Here is a 23,243-nt window from a genome sequence, read left to right as displayed (position 1 = left end):
TGCAAAACGGAGAAGATCACAGCCGATGGAACAAAAAATGGCACAAAACCAGCTAACAGCAGCTTCGTCCGTATCAGTATCACGGTGTGCAGCTGAGCGACAAACACTCAAACAGCAACATCAGATCCACGGTGGGAGCCACGTGAACAATGAATGCTCTCAATGGATAGATAGATAGGCGTAGGCCTGCCGTGCTGCGGCGAGGGCGGAGACCACCACATCAATGGCCTCTCTGGCTCACGCGCACAGGCTTGGCAGCGAGGAAGGATGGGCCAGCTACAGCTCCCACAAGAGGAAACCTGGACGTTGGCCCATCACGGGCTACCCCTCCCCCTCCTGCCAACAACATCAGGGAGGGAGGCACTGCTGACCGGTCAGAGCAACAGCTCTGAGTCGCTAGCTTGGTAGGGGTGCTACAATGCCGCTCTGGACCGGGCACCAGTACGCATTGATACACAGTATCGCAAGAAACAAAAACTGTAAACAGTTTCTCTCCCAAAATGACAAGAAATTTGATGGCAACATCACGGAAATGGCACTGGAAAATTTTGCCTGTCAGAAATGTACATTATGTGAAACGAGAAATGGCATACAATCATCACAGACAAGTAAGTGTTATTCGGCAACACTGCATTCCAAAATATTAATCTCATCACAACAGAATTGCATCAATCACGGGAAAATAAATTAAGAGAGGCAGAGTGTATCATCCATCTTCCACAGAAGACGAGGATCACTGGTTTTGTTGATGCCAAGCAAGTCAACGGTAAAGACTGGTACAAATTAAGTGGCAATGTCCAGCCGAGGCTCAAAGCAAAAGCCAGTGAACAGCTGGAGAGGAAACTTTTTGCTCACAGGGCATTTTGCCGACCACTTCCATTGCCTCTGCTTCATGTCAAATCCAAGCAAAGCAGTTGCACCATAGCTTTGGATGTACACAAGGTCGTCGGCACCGCCGCTACAAAAAACATCATCCAACTCACCAAATCCTTGGAAGAATTTGTGAGGCATCCGACTCACCTCTTGCCACTGTGTCTTGTCAAGCTCCCATATACCGATTCCCTTGATGATATCAGGTCTATTGGGCTTTGCTATCCCGCCGACCATTACCAGCTTCCCTCTCAGGTTTAGTAGACGCCCGCAGGTGAGAGAGCAAGGTACAGGGATTGAGGATTGCGTTAGTGAAGTTTCAGAAGGTCCCGCAACAAGGTCATACATGATGAGCCTGTGACGGGGCTCAACATTGCCAAGAACACCTGTGGACTGGATCAAGCAGTACAAGACTCCACCACATATCACACTATCGTCACCCCCTCTCCAACCAATGAACACCTCCTTCACTGCAGTTACCCATGAACTACTCCGTGAGTCGTACTTGTATAAAGAGAATTCCCATTGGACATAATCCTCAGGTACCTGCTTCGATTTTGCCAATGTAACAGTGTAATTGTGAGTCACCTGATCTACCTTTAAGGCAACAGTGCTGTAATCTGGAAACTTTGCACCTGGGGGCTCCAACAGCCTCTTCCAATCTTTTGTAATAGGGTTAGATACAGAAATGATGTTTCTGTTGTCATTATCCATGAAGCAAACTAGCCCACAAGAAGAAGAGACGAAACAGCTGCTCTTGTCAATGCCTTGAAGCTCTAAATCATACCATTTATGGAGGATGGGGTCATAAGCATATCCAGAAGCAGTCTCGTTACAGGTGAACATGAAGTACCAGGGCCTCTGAGGCAACATGTGGGTCCAAAGATACCGGCTTGAGTAGATAATATCATGCCATCTCTTGCATACCGCTGTTGACCTTATCATGCTTGCTATTGGCAAGAAGGTGAAAATTTTCTCAAGAATGTCATCAGGAACTGCGGCATCCAATGAAACTGGCAATTCATTTTCTCCATTGCTAGCCTCTGAAATAACTCGAAAGTTGAATGCAGGAATTCTGATGCGCTCAATTGGAAGAGCTTCCCATGACGAATCATCTTCCATGATGCCACACAGAAAAAAATGCAGGTAGTGCGATGGCCTGAAAAAAAGGACAGGTAAGTCCTTAGTTCTTACACAGATAGTTGCAAATATTTTGCCTTATATTAAAATAATTCTTATTCTCAAAACAGCTCATTCTCCTAATACTATTCTTTATAAGCAAAGAGATCCTATCCGAATCAAAATAATACAGTATTCCAATAAATCCTCTAATAATGCTACACTCGGTGACAAAAGCAAGTCTTCCCAAATGTTCCAAAACAATATATGGATGAGAAGTTTCTATCGGGCAAGTACTCTGTATACCACAAATATAAAAGCTTCTACACAAAACCATACATGGCATCCAAAACTGTTATACTACAAATGAAGGCCAACTATGTCAAATACTCCCTCTGTCCCAAAATAAATGTTGCTGATTTAGTACAGGTTTAGTACAAAGCATGGTTTTCGAGTCGCGACTCATGCGAGTCGCTCTGGGGCAGCGACTCGGAAGAAGTCGAGCCTGCGTTGTGACTAGTCGCGAGTCGACACTAAGCTGAGTCGACCATATTTTTGCAACTCATAGACTAGTCATCGACTAGTCGAGCGACTCGAAATCCATGGTACAAAGTTGTACTAAGTCAGCGACACTTATTTTGGGACAGAGGGGGTATATCTTAATACTGAGAGTCTGAAACTTTCATTATTGGCCCGTGCTATGCATACTACAGCAAACACTGAACAAGAACATATAGACATTCTCAATATAACATATACTTTTCGAATTATTTGGAGACATTTTGTTACTTTTGTCAGATGGAACTGTTATATGGCACATGTCAAATGCAACATTTCCATGGCCCTTGAGATGAAAACAAATGTTTGAATCGAAGCCCCAGCAGGATTTTCCATGAAACTCCATGTATACGCAGGAAGGCCCCTTAGAAGGATAGCACCATGGCATGAACAACGATACCTTCCATCAACAGCCTGTTGCGCCTGTTTGTCCTAGTATCGATGTCTCCCTCTCAATCACTGTGGTATCATTGCCCCAGCACAAATAGTGGGGGAGGAGGCCTGGTTGGCCTCCTCACCATTGGAAAGAAGCAAGGACAGACATGACTTTTGCATCGTAAGGAGCAAGTACAGAATGTAAGCAAGAAATCCAGGGAGATCTCTGTCCCCAACCAACCCGCTGACCCCGCCCCTCCAATCAAATCCAGCCATTCGCTCGCCCTGATGCCATTGGCCCCCGATGTAAATAAAATCATACGATCCATACACAGCAGCGTATTCGCGGATACGGACGATTTTCGCGGAGATGCGGCAGTCCGACGAAGTAAATATCATCCCCCAACCAGCAAAGGCAGCAAAGATGCATACAGGTTGAAATATAATGGGAAAGAAACAAAAAGGGGCGGTACATACCTAGAATCCCACGGATCAGATCGGCATCGGCTGCCTATCGCGGTTCTTGCGAATGCCGTCCTGAAGCAATGTGCGGCGATTTGGGCGGAGTGCTCCAACTCCAATCCACACGCTACGGGGAGGGGAACGAATCCGGAATGTCCCCCCGAGTTTCGCCCACTTCGGGATTGAAGGGGTGGAGATGGGGGTGGGTTGGGTTGGGTGCGGCGATGGGTTTATTGTTTGTTTACAGATTGAGGGAGGGAGTGGAAGGAGGAGGCGGAGAGATGTGGTGCCGCGGGCGTGGCGGCGGCTCTGCCTCTGCCCAGCATGCGGCTGTGCGCTATAATCAAATGAATCCACTGCTGGGGCTGGGCTTTGATTGTTTTGCGTTTGGGGGCTCTGTTTTATATATAGCAGAGGAGGAGAAAGTTTGGTTGGATTGGATGGAGCCTCCCCGGGACAAAAATGTACATCTTACTATCTTTTTTTATTTTGAAGATACTAGTAATAATGTACGTTTTTTTTGCGAGGGTAAAGGGAGTTTTATTGCAAAGTTATAGAGTTACAGCCGAGAGGCCACAAATCCTCGATACAAGGTGGGGCTGAAACAAGCCAAACAGCAGTGGCTAGCTTCGTACGGCTATAACAGGCCAAATGATCGGCAACTCTATTCTGTAGACGACTAATCTTCTAAGGTACAAACTCCCTACTACCAGCTAAGAACTTAATCTCTAGGGCTAATTGGCCATAAGCTGACCGTCGTAGAGCATCTGTTGATAGGCAGGATAAAGCTTCTCGAGAATCCGATTGCAACACCACCGGTGAATTTGAGTGATGTATGGCAAGAGCCATACCTTTCATCATTGCATGAAGTTCTGCCTCAAGTGGACCATTGCAGTGAAAGGTATATTTGTATGCCGCAAATAAGATTGAACCCTCATTGTCTCGGAGAACACACCATGCCGCCGCGGAGCCATCTTATGGGTTAAGCGAACCATCCACAGAGAGGGCGACCGTACCCCTCGCCGGAGCCGACCAAGGTGCAACGGCTGTAACCATCTTTTGGCGCATCACCACCTGTGGCGCCGAGGGCATCTTGCCTTTGATAATCTCCTCCACTGAAAACTTGCCCGCGAGGTTGATGGATTTATAGTAACTATCCAGAAACTCAACCGATGCAGGCACGGGTGGGGTTTCCTTACCATGGTAGCAGTCGTTGCGTATCTACCATATCCGTCAAATCAGCATAATTACCATGTCACAAACCATCTCTGCACAGGAATCAAGTAGGAGCATTAGCCATTCCTTCCCAGTATCAATAAGGCGATCATCGTCCGGGAGAGGCCATCTGGTATGCATGTTGATCCACAAGGTTCTTGCTTGAGTGCAGGTGACCAAGGCATGAAAGGTAGACTCCTCCTCTACCCCACAAATAGGGCAGAGTGAGCGTGTGGCCAAATGTCGGTAGTTCTTGCACTGTTGAGTTGCTAGGGTACCCGTAACCACTCGCCAAACTGTGATCTTCATCTTCTGTGGTACGTTGGAGGCCCAAATCATGTTCCACAACGAGCGACTCCCTTCCGGGTCAGAGCTAGACGCACCACCCGCAAAGGCCGTGTTATGATCACATGTGGCTAATCTGTAAGCACTCTTCACAGTAAAGTTCCCGCTCTTCTCCAGAAACCAGGACAAGAAATCATTCCACATATGGGGCGAAGCTCTGATCTTTGTTATATACTGTACGTCCATGGGCCAAAAAAATTCTTGAAGACGGTCCACCCGCCAAGCCCCGTTTTCATCTAGAAAATCAGCAACCCTTTTAGTCGACAGGTGCCCTTCGGAGTGATGGGGCGAAATGATGATGGTTGGGGGATCCATGGATCCCTCCAGGTGCGGATGTTAGCTCCGTTCCCCACCCTCCAAGTTGCACCTCTCTTGAGCAAATCCAAGCCATGCAATATACCTTTCCACACTGATGAACCATTGCCCGAAAACACCGTATCGAGCAGCTGTTCGGAGGGGAAATATTTTGCCTTTAGCAGGCGAGCACAAAGACTATCCGGCGTGTCCAACAAATGCCATGCTTGTTTAGCAAGCAATGCCTGGTTAAAGGATCTCATGCCACAAAACCCCATGCCACCCATGGACTTTGGTAGCCTCGGTTTATCCCAACTCATCCAAGCCATCTTCTTCTTGCCATTCTCCACTCCCCACCAGTACTGGCGAATCATGCGAGTTAGTTCATCACAGACCGATGCAGGAAGTTTAAAGACACTCATTACGTAGGCAAGAAGGGCCTGGGCCACAGCTTTAATAAGAATCTCCTTATTACCAGCGGACATATATTGCTCACTCCAATCTATAAGCTTCTTCTGTAGGCGCTCTTGGATTGTTTCAAAATTACCTTTGTGAATTCTTCCTTCCGGGACAGGAAGACCCCAAGTACTTGGGCTCAAACACCTCTTGAGTAATCTCCAACACAGTTTTGACCTCCCGAGCCACACTCTGCAGACAGTTATCTGAAAAAAGGATGGAACACTTCGACGGGGTGATCAATTGTCCTGTTGCCGCCGAATACGTGTTCAACACACCTTTAACCAAAAGAGCCTGCTGCTCTGAGGCATGGAAAAACAGGAGGGAATCATCCACAAATAAGAGATGTGAGATGACCGGGGCCCCTCTACATATCTTGACCCCTTGTAGACCTTCCTCGATCATCGACTTGTTCAGAAGGATAGATAGAGCGTCAGCCACAAAGAGGAAAAGAAAGGGGGGGATAAAGGATCACCTTGGCGTAGACCTCTCGAGGGAGAGAAGGACTCCAATAGTTTGCCATTAAATTTAACAAAATACTTCACTGACGAGACACATGCCATAACGCGAGAGATCCACTGATCAGAGAAGCCCCATTTAGAGAGCGCCCTTTCCAAGAAGAACCAATCAACGCGGTCATAGGCCTTCGACAGATCAAGTTTGTATGCACACAAGGCTTGTGAATTCTCCTTTACTGACTGGATATGATGAATGCACTCGAAGGCAATAATGGAGTTGTCTAAGATCAACCTCCCTGGAATGAATGCACTCTGATTTTCAGAGATAAGCTCAGATAGGAGCGACCGTAGCCTGTTCACCATGCATTTAGACACGATCTTGTACACCACATTACACAGACTTATGGGGCGGAAATCTTTCAGTTCCTTAGGGTGGGGTACTTTTGGGATTAACACAATCATCGTGTCATTAACACCATCTGGCTGATGCCAGTAACAAAAAATTCCTGCACTGCGGCTCACTACAAAAAAAATACACTTTCGTGATGATACGTGTTTGTCACAGTAGGTCGCTTTTTTGTCATGCATGTACATCCATGACAAATTTATGACAGAATCAAGATAGTCATACCCGTGCTGTCGTAGAAGTGTTCCATGACATTGTTGGAAATATGCCCTAGAGGCAATAATAAAATGATTATTATTATATTTCCTTGTTCATGATAATTGTCTATTATTCATGCTATAATTGTGTTATCCGGAAATCATAATACATGTGTGAATACATAGACCATAACATGTCCCTAGTGAGCCTCTAGTTAACTAGCTCGTTGATCAACAGATAGTCATGGTTTCCTGACTATGGACATTGGATGTCATTGATAACGGGATCACATCATTAGGAGAATGATGTGATGGACAAGACCCAATCCTAAGCATAGCACAAGATCGTGTAGTTCGTTTGCTAGAGCTTTTCCAATGTCAAGTATCATTTCCTTAGACCATGAGATCGTGTAACTCCCGGATGCCGTAGGAGTGCTTTGGGTGTACCAAACGTCACAACGTAACTGGGTGACTATAAAGGTATACTACAGGTATCCCCGAAAGTATCTGTTGGGTTGACACGGATCGAGACTGGGATTTGTCACTCCGTATGACGGAGAGGTATCTCTGGGCCCACTCGGTAATGCATCATCATAATGAGCTCAATGTGACCAAGTGTTTGGTCACGAGATCATGCATTACGGTACGAGTAAAGTGACTTGCCGGTAACGAGATTGAACAAGGTATTGGGATACCGACGATCGAATCTCGGGCAAGTAACGTACCGATTGACAAAGGGAATTGAATACGGGATTGATTGAATCCTCGACATTGTGGTTCATCCGATGAGATCATCGTGGAACATGTGGGAGCCAACATGGGTATCCAGATCCCGCTGTTGGTTATTGACCGGAGAGTCGTCTCGGTCATGTCTGCGTGTCTCCCGAACCCGTAGGGTCTACACACTTAAGGTTCGGTGATGGTAGGGTTGTAGAGATATTAGCATGCGGTAACCCGAAAGTTGTTCGGAGTCCCGGGTGAGATCCCGGACGTCACGAGGAGTTCCGGAATGGTCCGGAGGTGAAGATTTATATATAGGAAGTCCAGTTTCGGCCATCGGGAAAGTTTCGGGGGTAATCGGTATTGTACCGGGACCACCGGAAGGGTCCCGGGGGTCCACCGGGTGGGGCCACCTATCTCGGAGGGCCCCATGGGCTGAAGTGGGAGGGGAACCAGCCCTTGGTGGGCTGGTGCGCCCCCCATGGGCCTCCCCTTGCGCCTAGGGTTGGAAACCCTAGGGGTGGGGGGCGCCCCACCTGACTTGGGGGGCAAGTCCCCCCTTGGCCGGCGCCCCCCCCATCTAGATGGGATCTAGAGGGGCCGGCGCCCCCCCTTGGCCCCTATATATAGTGGAGGGAAGGGAGGGCAGCCGCACCCAAGTCCCTAGCGCCTCCCTCTCCCTCCGTGACACCTCTCTCTCTCGTTGGAGCTTGGCGAAGCCCTGCCGAGATCACCGCTGCTTCCACCACCACGCCGTCGTGCTGCTGGATCTCCATTAACCTCTCCTTCTCCTTGCTGGATCAAGAAGGAGGAGACATCTTCCCCAACCATACGTGTGTTAAACACGGAGGTGCCGTCCGTTCGGCGCTCGGTCATCGGTGATTTGGATCACGACGAGTGCGACTCCATCAACCCCGTTCTCTTGAACGCTTCTGCTCGCGATCTACAAGGGTATGTAGATGCACTCCCCTCTCCCTCGTTGCTAGATGACTCCATAGATTGATCTTGCTGATGCATAGAAAATTTTAAAATTGTGCTACATTCCCCAACAGTGGTATCAGAGCTAGGTCTATGCGTAGTTTCTATGCACGAGTAGAACACAAGTTGTTGTGGGCGTCGATTTTGTCAATTTGCTTGCCGTTACTAGTCTTATCTTGATTCGGCGGCATCGTGAGATGAAGCGGCCCGGACCGACCTTACACGTACGCTTACGTGAGACAGGTTCCACCGACTGACATGCACTAGTTGCATAAGGTGGCTAGTGGGTGTCTGTCTCTCCCACTTTAGTCGGATCGGATTCGATGAAAAGGGTCTTTATGAAGGGTAAACAGAAATTGGCATATCACGTTGTGGTTTTGGCGTAAGTAAGAAACGTTCTTGCTAGAAACCTATAGCAGCCACGTAAAAACTTGCAACAACAATTAGAGGACGTCTAACTTGTTTTTGCAGCATGTGCCATGTGATGTGATATGGCCAAAAGGATGTGATGAATGATATATGTGATGTATGAGATTGATCATGTTCTTGTAATAGGAATCACGACTTGCATGTCGATGAGTATGACAACCGGCAGGAGCCATAGGAGTTGTCTTAATTTATTTATGACCTGCGTGTCAACATAAACGTCATGTAATTACTTTACTTTATTGCTAAACCGTTAGCCATAGTAGTAGAAGTAATAGATGACGAGACAACTTCATGAAGACACGATGATGGAGATCATGATGATGGAGATCATGGTGTCATGCCGGTGACGATGATGATCATGGCGCCCCGAAGATGGAGATCAAAAGGAGCAAAATGATATTGGCCATATCATGTCACTATTTGATTGCATGTGATGTTTATCATGTTTTACATCTTATTTGCTTAGAACGACGGTAGCTTAAATAAGATGATCCCTCACAATAATTTCAAGAAAGTGTTCCCCCTAACTGTGCACCGTTGCGAAGGTTCGTTGTTCGAAGCACCACGTGATGATCGGGTGTGATAGATTCTAACGTTCGAATACAACGGGTGTAAGCCAGATTTACACACGCAATACACTTAGGTTGACTTGACGAGCCTAGCATGTACAGACATGGCCTCGGAACACGGAAGACCGAAAGGTCGAACATGAGTCGTATAGAAGATACGATCAACATGAAGATGTTCACCGATGATGACTAGTCCGTCTCACGTGATGATCGGACACGGCCTAGTTGACTCGGATCATGTATCACTTAGATGACTAGAGGGATGTCTGTCTGAGTGGGAGTTCATTAAATAATTTGATTAGATGAACTTAATTATCATGAACTTAGTCTAAAAACCTTTGCAAAATGTCTTGTAGATCAAATGGCCAACGCTCATGTCAACCTCAACTTCAACGCATTCCTAGAGAAAACCGAGCTGAAAGATGATGGCAACAACTATACGGACTGGGTCCGGAACCTGAGGATCATCCTCATAGCTACCAGGAAAGCATGTGTCCTAGAAGCAGCACTAGATGAAGCACCCATCCTAGAGAACCAAGACGTTATGAACGCTTGGCAGTCGCGTGCTGATGATTACTCCCTCGTTCAGTGCGGCATGCTTTACAGCTTAGAACCGGGGCTCCAAAAGCGTTTTGAGCAACACGGAGCATATGAGATGTTCGAAGAGCTGAAAATGGTTTTCCAAGCTCATGCCCGGGTCGAGAGATATGAAGTCTCCGACAAGTTCTACAGTTGTAAGATGGAGGAAAATAGTTCTGTCAGTGAGCACATACTCAAAATGTTTGGGTTGCACAACCGCTTGTCCCAGCTGGACATTAACCTCCCGGATGAGGCGGTCATTGACAGAATCCTTCAGTCGCTCCCACCTAGCTACAAGAGCTTTGTGATGAACTACAATATGCAGGGGATGGTGAAAACTATTCCTGAAGTATTTTCAATGCTGAAATCAGCGGAGGTGGAAATCAAAAAGGAACATCAAGTGTTGATGGTCAATAAAACCACTAGTTTCAAGAAAGGCAAGGGTAAGAAGAACTTCAAGAAGGGCGGCAAGGGAGTTGCCGCGGCCGGTAAACCAGTTGCCGGGAAGAAGTCAAATAATGGACCCAAACCTGAGACTGAGTGCTTTTATTGCAAGGGAAAGGGACACTAGAAGCGGAACTGCCCCAAATACTTAGCGGACAAGAAGGCCAGCAACACTAAAGGTATATGTGATATACATGTAATTGATGTGTACCTTACCAGTACTCGTAGTAGCTCCTGGGTATTTGATACCAGTGCGGTTGCTCATATTTGTAACTCAAAACAGGTGCTGCGGAATAAGCGGAGACTGGCGAAGGACGAGGTGATGATGCGCGTCGGGAATGGTTCCAAGGTCGATGTGATCACCGTCGGCACGCTACCTCTACATTTACCTACGGGATTAGTTTTAAACCTCGATAATTGTTATTTAGTGCTAGCTTTGAGCATGAACATTGTATCTGGATCTCGTTTAATACGAGATGGCTACTCATTTAAATCCGAGAATAATGGTTGTTCTATTTATATGAGAGATATGTTTTATGGTCATGCCCCGCTGGTCAATGGTTTATTCTTAATGAATCTCGAACGTGATGTTACACATATTCATAGTGTGAATACCAAAAGATGTAAGATTGATAATGATAGTCCCACATATCTGTGGCACTGCCGCCTTGGTCACATCGGTGTCAAACGCATGAAGAAGCTCCATACAGATGGACTTTTGGAGTCTCTTGATTTCGAATCATTTGACACGTGCGAACCATGCCTCATGGGTAAAATGACCAAGACTCCGTTCTCCGGAACAATGGAGCGAGCAACCAACTTATTGGAAATTATACATACTGATGTGTGCGGTCCAATGAGCGTTGAGGCTCGCGGTGGCTATCGTTATGTTCTCACTCTCACTGATGACTTAAGTAGATATGGGTATGTCTATTTGATGAAACACAAGTCTGAGACCTTTGAAAAGTTCAAGGAATTTCAGAATGAGGTAGAGAATCAACGTGACCGAAAGATAAAATTCTTACGATCAGATCGTGGGGGAGAATATTTAAGTCACGAATTTGGTACGCACTTAAGGAAATGTGGAATCGTTTCACAACTCACGCCGCCTGGAACACCTCAGCGTAACGGTGTGTCCGAACGTCGTAATCGCACTCTATTGGATATGGTGCGATCTATGATGTCACTCACTGATTTACCGCTATCATTTTGGGGATACGCTCTAGAGACAGCTACATTCACTTTAAATAGGGCACCGTCTAAATCCGTTGAGACGACACCGTATGAATTATGGTTTGGGAAGAAACCTAAGCTGTCGTTTCTAAAAGTTTGGGGATGCGATGCTTATGTCAAGAAACTTCAACCTGAAAAGCTCGAACCCAAGTCGGAAAAATGCGTCTTCATAGGATACCCTAAGGAAACCATTGGGTATACCTTCTACCTCAGATCCGAAGGCAAGATCTTTGTTGCCAAGAACGGGTCCTTTCTGGAGAAAGAGTTTCTCTCGAGAGAAGTAAGTGGGAGGAAAGTAGAACTCGATGAAGTACTGCCTCTTGAACCGGAAAGTAGCGCAGCTCAGGAAGATGTTCCTGTGGTGCCTGCACCGACTAGAGAGGAAGTTAATGATGATGATCAAGGTACTTCGGATCAAGTTGCTACTGAACTTCGAAGGTCCACAAGGACACGTTCCACACCAGAATGGTATGGCAACCCTGTCCTGGAAATCATGTTGTTAGACAACGGTGAACCTTCGAACTATGAAGAAGCAATGGCGGGCCCAGATTCCAACAAATGGCTTGAAGCCATGCAATCCGAGATAGGATCCATGTATGAAAACAAAGTATGGACTTTGACAGACTTGCCCGATGATCGGCGAGCGATAGAGAATAAATGGATCTTTAAGAAGAAGACGGACGCGGATGGTAATGTTACCATCTATAAGGCTCGACTTGTCGCTAAGGGTTATCGACAAGTTCAAGGGGTTGACTACGATGAGACCTTCTCACCCGTAGCGAAGCTGAAGTCCGTCCGAATCATGTTAGCAATTGCCGCATACTATGATTATGAGATATGGCAAATGGACGTCAAAACGGCATTCCTTAACGGCTTTCTTAAGGAAGAATTGTATATGATGCAGCCGGAAGGTTTTGTCGATCCTAAGAATGCTAACAAGGTATGCAAGCTCCAGCGCTCCATCTATGGGCTGGTGCAAGCATCTCGGAGTTGGAACATTCGCTTTAATGAAATGATCAAAGCGTTTGGGTTTATGCAGACTTATGGAGAAGCCTGCGTTTACAAGAAAGTGAGTGGGAGCTCTGTAGCATTTCTCATATTATATGTGGATGACATACTTTTGATGGGAAATGATATAGAACTTTTGGACAGTATTAAGGCCTACTTGAATAAGTGTTTTTCAACGAAGGACCTTGGAGAAGCTGCTTACATATTAGGCATCAAGATCTGTAGATATAGATCGAGACGCCTCATAGGTCTTTCACAAAGCACATACCTTGATAAGATATTGAAGAAGTTCAATATGGATCAGTCCAAGAAGGGGTTCTTGCCTGTGTTGCAAGGTGTGAAATTGAGCTCAGCTCAATGTCCGACCACGGCAGAAGATAGAGAAAAGATGAATGTCGTCCCCTATGCCTCAACCATAGGGTCTATCATGTATGCTATGCTGTGTACTAGACCTGATGTAAACCTTGTCGTGAGTTTGGTAGGAAGGTACCAAAGTAATCCCGGCATGGAACACTGGACAACGGTCAAGAACATCCTAAAGTACCTGAAAAGGACTAAGGATATGTTTCTCGTATATGGAGGTGACGAGGAGCTCGTCGTAAAGGGTTACGTCGACGCTAGCTTCGACACAGATTTGGATGACTCTAAGTCACAAACCGGATACGTGTATATTTGAATGGTGGGAGTAAGCTGGTGCAGTTGCAAGCAAAGCGTCGTGGCGGGATCTACATGTGAAGCGGAGTACATGGCAGCCTCGGAGGCAGCGCATGAAGCAATCTGGATGAAGGAGTTCATCACCGACCTAGGAGTCATACCCAATGCGTCGGGGCCAATCACTCTCTTCTGTGACAACACTGGAGCTATTGCCCTTTCCAAGGAGCCCAGGTTTCACAAGAAGACCAGGCACATCAAGCGTCGCTTCAACTCCATTCGTGAAAATGTTCAAGATGGAGACATAGATATTTGCAAAGTACATACGGATCTGAATGTCGCAGATCCGTTGACTAAACCTCTTCCGCGAGCAAAACATGATCAACACCAGAACTCTATGGGTGTTCGATTCATCACAATGTAACTAGATTATTGACTCTAGTGCAAGTGGGAGACTGTTGGAAATATGCCCTAGAGCCAATAATAAAATGATTATTATTATATTTCCTTGTTCATGATAATTGTCTATTATTCATGCTATAATTGTGTTATCCGGAAATCATAATACATGTGTGAATACATAGACCATAACATGTCCCTAGTGAGCCTCTAGTTAACTAGCTCGTTGATCAACAGATAGTCATGGTTTCCTGACTATGGACATTGGATGTCATTGATAACGGGATCACATCATTAGGAGAATGATGTGATGGACAAGACCCAATCCTAAGCATAGCACAAGATCGTGTAGTTCGTTTGCTAGAGCTTTTCCAATGTCAAGTATCATTTCCTTAGACCATGAGATCGTGTAACTCCCGGATGCCGTAGGAGTGCTTTGGGTGTACCAAACGTCACAACGTAACTGGGTGACTATAAAGGTATACTACAGGTATCCCCGAAAGTATCTGTTGGGTTGACACGGATCGAGACTGGGATTTGTCACTCCGTATGACGGAGAGGTATCTCTGGGCCCACTCGGTAATGCATCATCATAATGAGCTCAATGTGACCAAGTGTTTGGTCACGGGATCATGCATTACGGTACGAGTAAAGTGACTTGCCGGTAACAAGATTGAACGAGGTATTGGGATACCGACGATCGAATCTCGGGCAAGTAACGTACCGATTGACAAAGGGAATTGAATACGGGATTGATTGAATCCTCGACATCGTGGTTCATCCGATGAGATCATCATGGAACATATGGGAGCCAACATGGGTATCCAGATCCCGCTGTTGATTAATGACTGGAGAGTCGTCCCGGTCATGTCTGCGTGTCTCCCGAACCCGTAGGGTCTACACACTTAAGGTTCGGTGACGCTAGGGTTGTAGAGATATTAGTATGCGGTAACCCGAAAGTTGTTAGGAGTCCCGGATGAGATCCCGGACGTCACGAGGAGTTCCGGAATGGTTCGGAGGTGAAGATTTATATATAGGAAGTCCAGTTTCGGCCATCGGGAAAGTTTCGGGGGTAATCGGTATTGTACCGGGACCACCGGAAGGGTCCCGGGGGTCCACCGGGTGGGGCCACCTATCCCGAAGGGCCCCATGGGATGAAGTGGGAGGGGAACCAGCCCCTGGTGGGCTGGTGCACCCCCCATGGGCCTCCCCCCGTGCCTAGGCTGGAAACCCTAAGGGTGGGGGGCACCCCACCTGACTTGGGGGGCAAGTCCCCCCTTGGCCGCCGCCCCCCATCTAGATGGGATCTAGAGGGGCCGGCGCCCCCTTGGACCCTATATATAGTGGAGGGGAGGGAGGGCAGCCGCACCCAAGTCCCTGGCACCTCCCTCTCCCTCCGTGACACCTCTCTCTCTCTCATTGGAGCTTGGCGAAGCCCTGCCGAGATCACCGCTGCTTCCACCACCACGCCGTCGTGCTGCTGGATCTCCATCAACCTCTCCTCCCTTGCTGGATCAAGAAGGAGGAGACGTCTTCCCCAACCGTACGTGTGTTGAACGCGGAGGTGCCGTCCGTTGGGCGCTCGGTCATCAGTGATTTGGATCGCGACGAGTACGACCCATCAACCCTGTTCTCTTGAACGCTTCCGCTCGCGATCTACAAGGGTATGTAGATGCACTCCCCTCTCCCTCGTTGCTAGATGACTCCATAGATTGATCTTGGTGATGCATAGAAAATTTTAAAATTCTGTTGCGTTCGCCAACAGACATTACCAAAATTATCATCACGGAAGTGTCCACTTCCATGACGATAAATCGCGCGTCACAGAAGTGCTTTCGTCAAGGGTGACCGACACGTGGCTTCCACCGTAACGGAGCGCCGTTAAGCTATCGGGTCGGGTTTTGGATCCGATAACCCGTTAACAGCCCCAACCAATGGGAAATTTCCACGTGTAAAATTCTTATTGGCCGGACGAAACACGTGTCAGCTCGTCAGTGGGTCAGATAGGCGCCTATGATACGTCGACACGTGGCACGGCCCAACAGAGGCCCATTCCTGTGAAATGGCCGGCCCGTTTGACTTGGTCAAAAGGCGGCGGGCCGGCCCATGGAAAGCCTGTTAACGGCATGTTCGCATATAGCCCATTTACAGCCCGCTAACCCAAGGCCCGTTACGCCCTATCCCAATTAGGCCCAGTAGCGTCATCTAGGCCATCCAATATGATTCCAGCCCGTTTTCACTTATGGCCCATGTATGGCCCATGACGTCTTTCGGCCCATATGAGGCCCTATGTAACTCTTGGCCTATTAACGGGCCGTGGTGAAACTGGCCCATAATGAACAGTGTATCACTTTACACCCATTAACGGCCCGTGGTGAAACTGGCCCGTAATGAATAGTGTATCACTTTATACCCATTAATGGCCCGTTATTCCGTTGGGCCGTTTCCAGCTGTAGGATCTAGAAGTAGATGTGTCTAAAAGGGGGGGGGTGATTAGACACTTCGTGCTAAAGTTGCAATTTTTAAGCTGTTTTGGTTTAAGTGGAGTTTAGGCACAATTTCAACACACACAATACATATCAAGCAAGCATGCAAAGAGTATATGAGCAGCGGAATGTAAAGCATGCAACTTGCAAGAATGTAAAGGGAAGGGTTTGGAGAGATCAAACGCAATTGGAGACACGGATGTTTTTCCCGTGGTTCGGATAGGTGGTGCTATCCTACATCCACGTTGATGGAGACTTCAACCCACGAAGGGTAACGGTTGCGCGAGTCCACACAGGGCTCCACCCAAGGGTAACGGTTGCGCGAGTCCACACAGGGCTCCACCCACGAAGGGTCCACGAAGAAGCAACCACCCACAAAAGGGTCCACGAAGAAGCAACCTTGTCTATCCCACCATGGCCATCGCCCACACAGGACTTGCCTCACTAGCGGTAGATCTTCACGAAGTAGGCGATCTCCTTGCCCTTACAAACTCCTTGGTTTAACTCCACAATCTTGTCGGAGGCTCCCAAGTGACACCTAGCCAATCTAGGAGACACCACTCTCCAAGAAGTAACAAATGGTGTGTAGGTAATGAACTCCTTGCTCTTGTGCTTCAAATGATAGTCTCCCCAACACTCAACTCTCTCTCATAGGATTTGGATTTGGTGGAAAGAGGGTTTTAGTGGAAAGCAACTTGGGAAGGCTAGAGATCAAGATTCATATGGTAGGAATGGAATGTCTTGATCTCAACACATGAGTAGGTGGTTCTCTCTCAGAACATATGAGTTGGAATGGTGTGTGTGTTCTGATGGCTCTCTCTTTGAATGAGAAGGAGGTGGAGGGGTATATATAGCCTCCACACAAAATCCAACCGTTACACAGTTTTCCAATCTCGGTGGGACCGAATCAATAAACTCGGTCGGATCGAAGATGTAAACCTAGTGACCGTTAGAGATTTCGGTGGGACTGACTGGATCAACTCGGTGGGACCAATGTGCTAGGGTTAGGGTAAATCCAAAACGCGGTTTGACCGATTACTCAAACTCGGTGGGACCGATTTGGGTAATAAGTGAAACTAAGATTTGGTCAAGCAAACTCGGTGGGACCGAGAATATTGCAATGGGTAATAGAGAGTTTGCAAGCCCATCTCGGTGAGACCGAGATCCCATCGGTGAGACCGAACTGATTAGGGTTTGGCAGTGGCTTATGACAGGTGAAACTCGGTGGCGCCGGATAGGAAGAATCGGTAGGACCGAGTTTGGCTTAGGGTTTAGGTCATATGTGGATATAGGAAAGTAGTTGAGGATTTTGGAGCATATCACTAAGCACATGAAGCAAGAGGCTCATTAAGCAACACCTCATCCCTCCTTGATAGTATTGGCTTTTCCTATGGACTCAATGTGATCTTGGATAACTAAAATGTAAAAGTGAAGAGTCTTGAGCTTGAAGCTTTAGCCAATCCCTTGTCCTTAGCATCTTGAAGGAGTTCCCACAACCTTTAGTCCATGCCACTCCATTATTGAACTTATCTGAAACATGCTAGATAGAAGTGTTAGTCCAACAAGAGATATGTTGTCATCAATTATCAAAACCACCTAGGGAGCACTTGTGCTTTCAATCTCCCCCTTTTTGGTAATTGATGGCAACATACATCAAAGCTTTAGATAAAGATATAAAGAACAGCAAGTAAAGCTTTGGAAGAACATGTAGCAAGCATAGGCTACCCCTACATGTATGCACTCATGTAAATATGAAATATAGAGGCATGTGAGAGCATAAACATGACAGAGTAGGCAATGTGTTACATGTATCTTGGCCATATGCATCAGAGCAAAATATTATCAAGGAAAATATCTTCATGCTCATGAGTCCTTCTTGCAAACAATATGTACATAAGCAAGAACTCCTCATACTCATGATTTTGATGCATATATTTACCTTGTGGTCTCGAGTTGGCTTAGGATGGAATGAACCTGCACAAACAAGGTTAGATAACACAGGTACGTCCACTAGCCAGAGCAAACAAAAGAAACCACAAGAATACCAAGACTGGGATGACATGTACAGAGTGAGTACAAGGTACCACATTGGATTCAACATGTCCCCAAGAATAAAGATATGCAATGAATTTTGCTGATTTCTTTTCCCTTAGGTGTCTTGCTCCCCCTGAATCTTACATGGGTTATTGGGAGAAGATAGGAAACAGAAAATCAGAGCTGAAGGTTATGAATAGAACTAAATTCAAATGAGTTCATATGAACATGTCTTTCCCCCAAAAAGGACATGTGGCATCTCTCCTCTTGAACATCAAGCATCTGGGATCCTTGAGTATTCTCTCCCCCCTTGAGGTCTCTCTTGTAGGTTTGGTCCTTGAGACTGTTTCTCTCCCTTGATGTGATCTCTCTCTCCTACAAGCTTTGATGCGATCTCTCTCTCCCCCTTTGACATCAATTTCCAAGAAGGTTTCTCCTGGAATCCGTCGAATAGGTTTGGTCCTTGAGATTCAGTACAAAGCAGGGAATAAAACTGTGATGCTTGTAGAGGACAAGATTCATTGAGTGGAGCTGGATCAGAAGAAATATAGAATATGTGGCAGACTGTTTTTCCTGTTGCGAAATCGGTGGCACCGAGTGGCATATTTCGGTAGTACCGAAGGGATTCGGTTGGACCGAAAATGGCAATTCGGTGAAACCGAGTTCATCACAGAGAAAAACACTTGTCACCTCAGCTCACTAGTCAGGTAAGATCTCACAAAGATTTGCAATGAATTAGCTGAAGGATTTGCAGGCAATTTGATGCAGAAATATGCAGAACAAAAAGGGTAAAAGGTTTCTAGATGAAGTTTTTTTTTGATTGAAAAATAAAGAAACAAATATGCAAGGGACAAATGCAATAACTCAGAAAGGAACACAAGAGAACTTCATCTAGAATTGGGCGGTGACATAGTCACCTATGTTAGAGTATATTGACTTAGGAGTCAAGTTAGAACACTTGATCATAGGTCATACTCATCGTTTAAGCTCAAAATGGGGTTACCATTTTTCATTTAAGCATTTTGTTGTATTCACATCTTGTTGAGTTGCTTTGACTCATGTCTTGGAGTAAAGCTTCTCAAAGATGGAATAACATACCTTGGGTAGTGATGTAGTTCTTGCTCATGTAGTTGAACTTGTGTGGGTGCTCAAGGTTGATGTAGTTCATCAAGAGTTGGGAGCACTACTTGGATTTTGAGTTCATCTACCTACATGGGTTAGTTCTTGCAAGGAAGAGCACTTGTGTATCCAAAAATGACAATCATGAAGCTTAATATAGAATTTGTCAAAGGATATGTTTGAATGGTTTTGTGCTTCCTTGTCTTCAACCACTATTGTGTAGAGTCTTGGTCTTGTAGAGATTGCTCAAGATGTGAGTGAGTCGCAATCTCATGGAATTAGATTCAACCAAGCACCTACATGGGTTAGACAACATGCAAGGTGCAAATATATCCAAGACATAAGATAGTTATCATAAGAGATACATCATGGATTAGTCATAAGCTCATGTCTTGCATGTATTCAGTGGAGTTTCTACTCCAAATTCGAAGCATCAATGATGTTCAATTCTCCTCTCAACCTGCAAAACACTTTCTCATCAAGCGGTTTAGTGAATATATCAGCTAATTGCTTATCGGTGCGAACATGCTTAAGATTGATGTCACCCTTAGCAACATGATCTCGAATGAAATGATGACGAACTTCAATATGCTTAGTTCGAGAATGTTGTACAGGATTATGACCAATTTTGATAGCACTTTCATTGTCACAAAGCAGTGGAACATGTTTCACATAAATCCCATAATCTTTAAGAGTTTGAGTCATCCAAAGTAATTGAGCGCAACATGAACCAGCGGCAATGTATTCAACTTGGGCGGTGGATAAGGATACGGAGTTTTGTTTCTTGGAAGACCAAGACACAAGAGATCTACCAAGAAATTGACAAGTACCCGAAGTGGACTTTGTATCAACCTTGTCTCCGGCATAATCCGAGTCGGAATAGCCAACAAGATCAAAAGAAGACCTCTTAGGATACCAAATGCCAAAATTTGGTGTATGGATTAAATATCTCACTATCCTTTTCACAGCCTTAAGATGACAATCTTTAGGAGCAGCTTGATATCGTGCACACATGCATACACTTAGCATAATATCGGGACGTGAAGCACATAGGTATAACAATGAACCAATCATAGAGCGATAAACCTTTTGATCAACTGGTTCACCATCTTTGGTTAAATCATTATGTCCACTAGTAGGCATGGGTGTAGACATACCTTTGCATTCTTGCATATTGAACTTCTTGAATAAGTCCTTGGTGTACTTTGTCTGAGAGACAAATGTACCTTCCTTAGTTTGCTTGATTTGCAACCCAAGAAAGAATTTGAGTTCACTCATCATAGACATCTCAAACTTCTCTGACATTAGCTTTCCAAACTTTTCACTAAAGAGAGGGTTAGTTGAACCAAATATGATGTCATCAACATAATTTGGCATACAAATAGTTCTCCATTAACCCTTTTAGTAAAAAGAGTAGAGTCAATTTTACCAATTTCAAAACCACTTGTAGTAAGGAACTTGGTCAAGCATTTATACCATGCTCTAGGAGCTTGTTTAAGACCATAAAGAGCTTTGTGAAGTTTGTAAACATGATTTGGTTTCTTAGGATTGACAAAGCCGGGAGGTTGTTTGACATAAACTTCCTCCTCTATTTCTCCATTTAGAAAAGCACTCTTAATGTCCATTTGGTACAAGGTGATATTACGGTGATTAGCATAGGCAAGTAAGATGCGAATGGACTCAAGTCTAGCAACGGGAGCATACGTCTCACCATAGTCCATACCTTCGACTTGTGTGTATCCTTGGGCGACGAGACGTGCTTTGTTGCGGACCACTTGTCCATCTTCATCTTGCTTGTTGCGAAACACCCATTTGGTACCAATGATGTTGTGGTTGTTGTCGGGCTTCTCAACCAATGTCCAAACTTGGTTTCTCTCAAAATTATGTAGCTCTTCATGCATAGCATTTATCCAATCCGGATCTTTCCAATGCTTCTTCAACCTTCATTGGTTCAATGCTAGAGATGAATGAATAGTTTTCACAAAAGTTAGCTAAACGAGTTTTTGAGCAAGTGATTCTTCTTCATCTTGTTCTTCTTCTTGGCCTTCTTCATTGTTGACGTCGTCGTTCTCTTGTCGTGGTGGAGAAGGAGGTTGTTGATGTTCGTCTTGACGTATTTCCTCGTTTTCTTCATCTTGATGTGTCCCACTTGTGGATGCTTCCGTGTCGATTCTTGGTTCACCTTGTCGTGAAGTAGAAGCTTCCACTTGGACGGATGAAGTACTCTCCTTCACCTCCGTTGGACGAATTTTGCCAATGGACAAGTCTCGAATTGCTTCTAAAGGGTCTTTGTATCCTACATCAATTGGCAATTGCTCTACTTGCCAGCCATTAGATTCATCAAACTTCACATCTACCGTCTCTTCAACCTTTCGGGTGAAATTGTTGTAGACACGGTAAGTGTGAGAGTTTGATCCATAACCAAGTAGAAAACCTTCATGAGATTTAGGAGCAAACTTTGAATGACGATGCTTATCAAGAATGTAGCACTTTGAGCTGAATACTCGAAAGTATCCAACTTGGGGTTTGTTACCGGTGAGAAGCTCGCATGCCGTCTTGCCGAGTAGCTTGTGAAGATATAAGCGATTTGTTGCGTGACAAGCTGTCTCGACCGCTTCTGCCCAAAAGTGTTTTGGCGTCTTGTATTCATCAAGCATCGTTCTTGCCATTTCGATGAGCGTCCGGTTCTTCCTCTCAACAACTCCATTTTGTTGAGGTGTGTACGTGGCCGAGAACTCTTGTGAAATCCCTTCTTCGTCAAGAAAGGTGTCCACATTTGCGTTCTTGAACTCCGTTCCGTTGTCACTCCGAACCTTCTTGATCTTCACATCAAACTGATTTTGGGCCTTCCTAGCGAAGTTTCGGAAGATCTTCTAGACCTGCGACTTGTCATTAAGAAAGAACACCCACGTAAATCTTGAAAAATCATCAACTATAACTAGACCAAAAGAATTTCCACCGAGACTCTTGTAGCGTTGGGACCAAAAAGATCCATGTGAAGTAGCTCGAGTGGCCTCCTTGTGGTCATGATGTTCTTCACGGGATGTCTTCCTCCAACCTGTTTACCTACTTGACAAGCACTGCAAAGTCTATCCTTATCAAATATGACATCGTTAACTCCAAGGATATGATTTCCTTTAATAAGCTTGTCAAGGTTTCTCATGCCAACGTGACCTAGTCGTCTATGCCACAACCAACCTTTTGAGGATTTAGCAACAAAGCAAGTTTTAGGTTGTGCCTTTTTAGAGAAATCGACAATGTAAAGATCACCTCTACGCATACCCGTAAAGACCATTTTATGATTGTCTCGATGAAATACTTAGCAATCTACCTCAGTAAATAGGACATTCAAACCGAAATCAGCAAGTCTAGATACTGAAAGTAAGTTGTAGCCAAGAGATTCAACGAGCATGACATTTTGAATGGAACTATCATGTGAGATGGCCACCTTACCAAGGCCAACCACTTTACCCTTTGAATTATCACCAAAGGTGACATATTTTCAAGGGCCGTTGTTTTCAGCAAGCTCACGAAACATCTCTTCATCTCCGGTCATATGATCAGTACATCCACTATCAAGAACCCATTCCTTTCCTCCTGATTCATATCCCGAAGATTTGCCATAAGACCAAAATGTCTCATTGCATCATCGAGATCGAAGTCACTATCATCATAATATTCATGTTCATCATGATCTTGTGACTCATCATTTCCTAGAGAGGGCAATTCATTAGATAAATGATCAAAGTGGTTACTTTTATGAATTCTTATAGCTTTGAATATGATATCATTAATGATTCCAACATCTCCTTTAGCATGCTTAAGATTGGCAAGTTCAA

General features: G+C 45.5%; 1 protein-coding gene across 1 annotated transcript; it reads right to left on the bottom strand.

Moving 5' to 3' along the window:
- Nucleotides 1–609: 609 nt before the first annotated feature.
- On the bottom strand, nucleotides 610–3,748 carry LOC123061643 (F-box/kelch-repeat protein At3g61590). The gene is made up of 2 exons (XM_044484822.1): nucleotides 3,400–3,748; nucleotides 610–2,029 (listed from the first exon to the last, which is right to left on the bottom strand). The coding sequence occupies exon 2, from the start codon at nucleotides 1,990–1,992 to the stop codon at nucleotides 784–786; it is 1,209 nt and encodes a 402-aa protein (XP_044340757.1). The 5' UTR covers nucleotides 1,993–2,029; nucleotides 3,400–3,748; the 3' UTR covers nucleotides 610–783.
- Nucleotides 3,749–23,243: the final 19,495 nt, after the last annotated feature.

This window comes from Triticum aestivum, chromosome 3A (assembly GCF_018294505.1).
Source record: "Triticum aestivum cultivar Chinese Spring chromosome 3A, IWGSC CS RefSeq v2.1, whole genome shotgun sequence".
In the NCBI taxonomy this organism is placed as follows: Eukaryota; Viridiplantae; Streptophyta; class Magnoliopsida; order Poales; family Poaceae; genus Triticum; species Triticum aestivum.
This window is presented reverse-complemented; position numbering and strand designations above follow the sequence as displayed.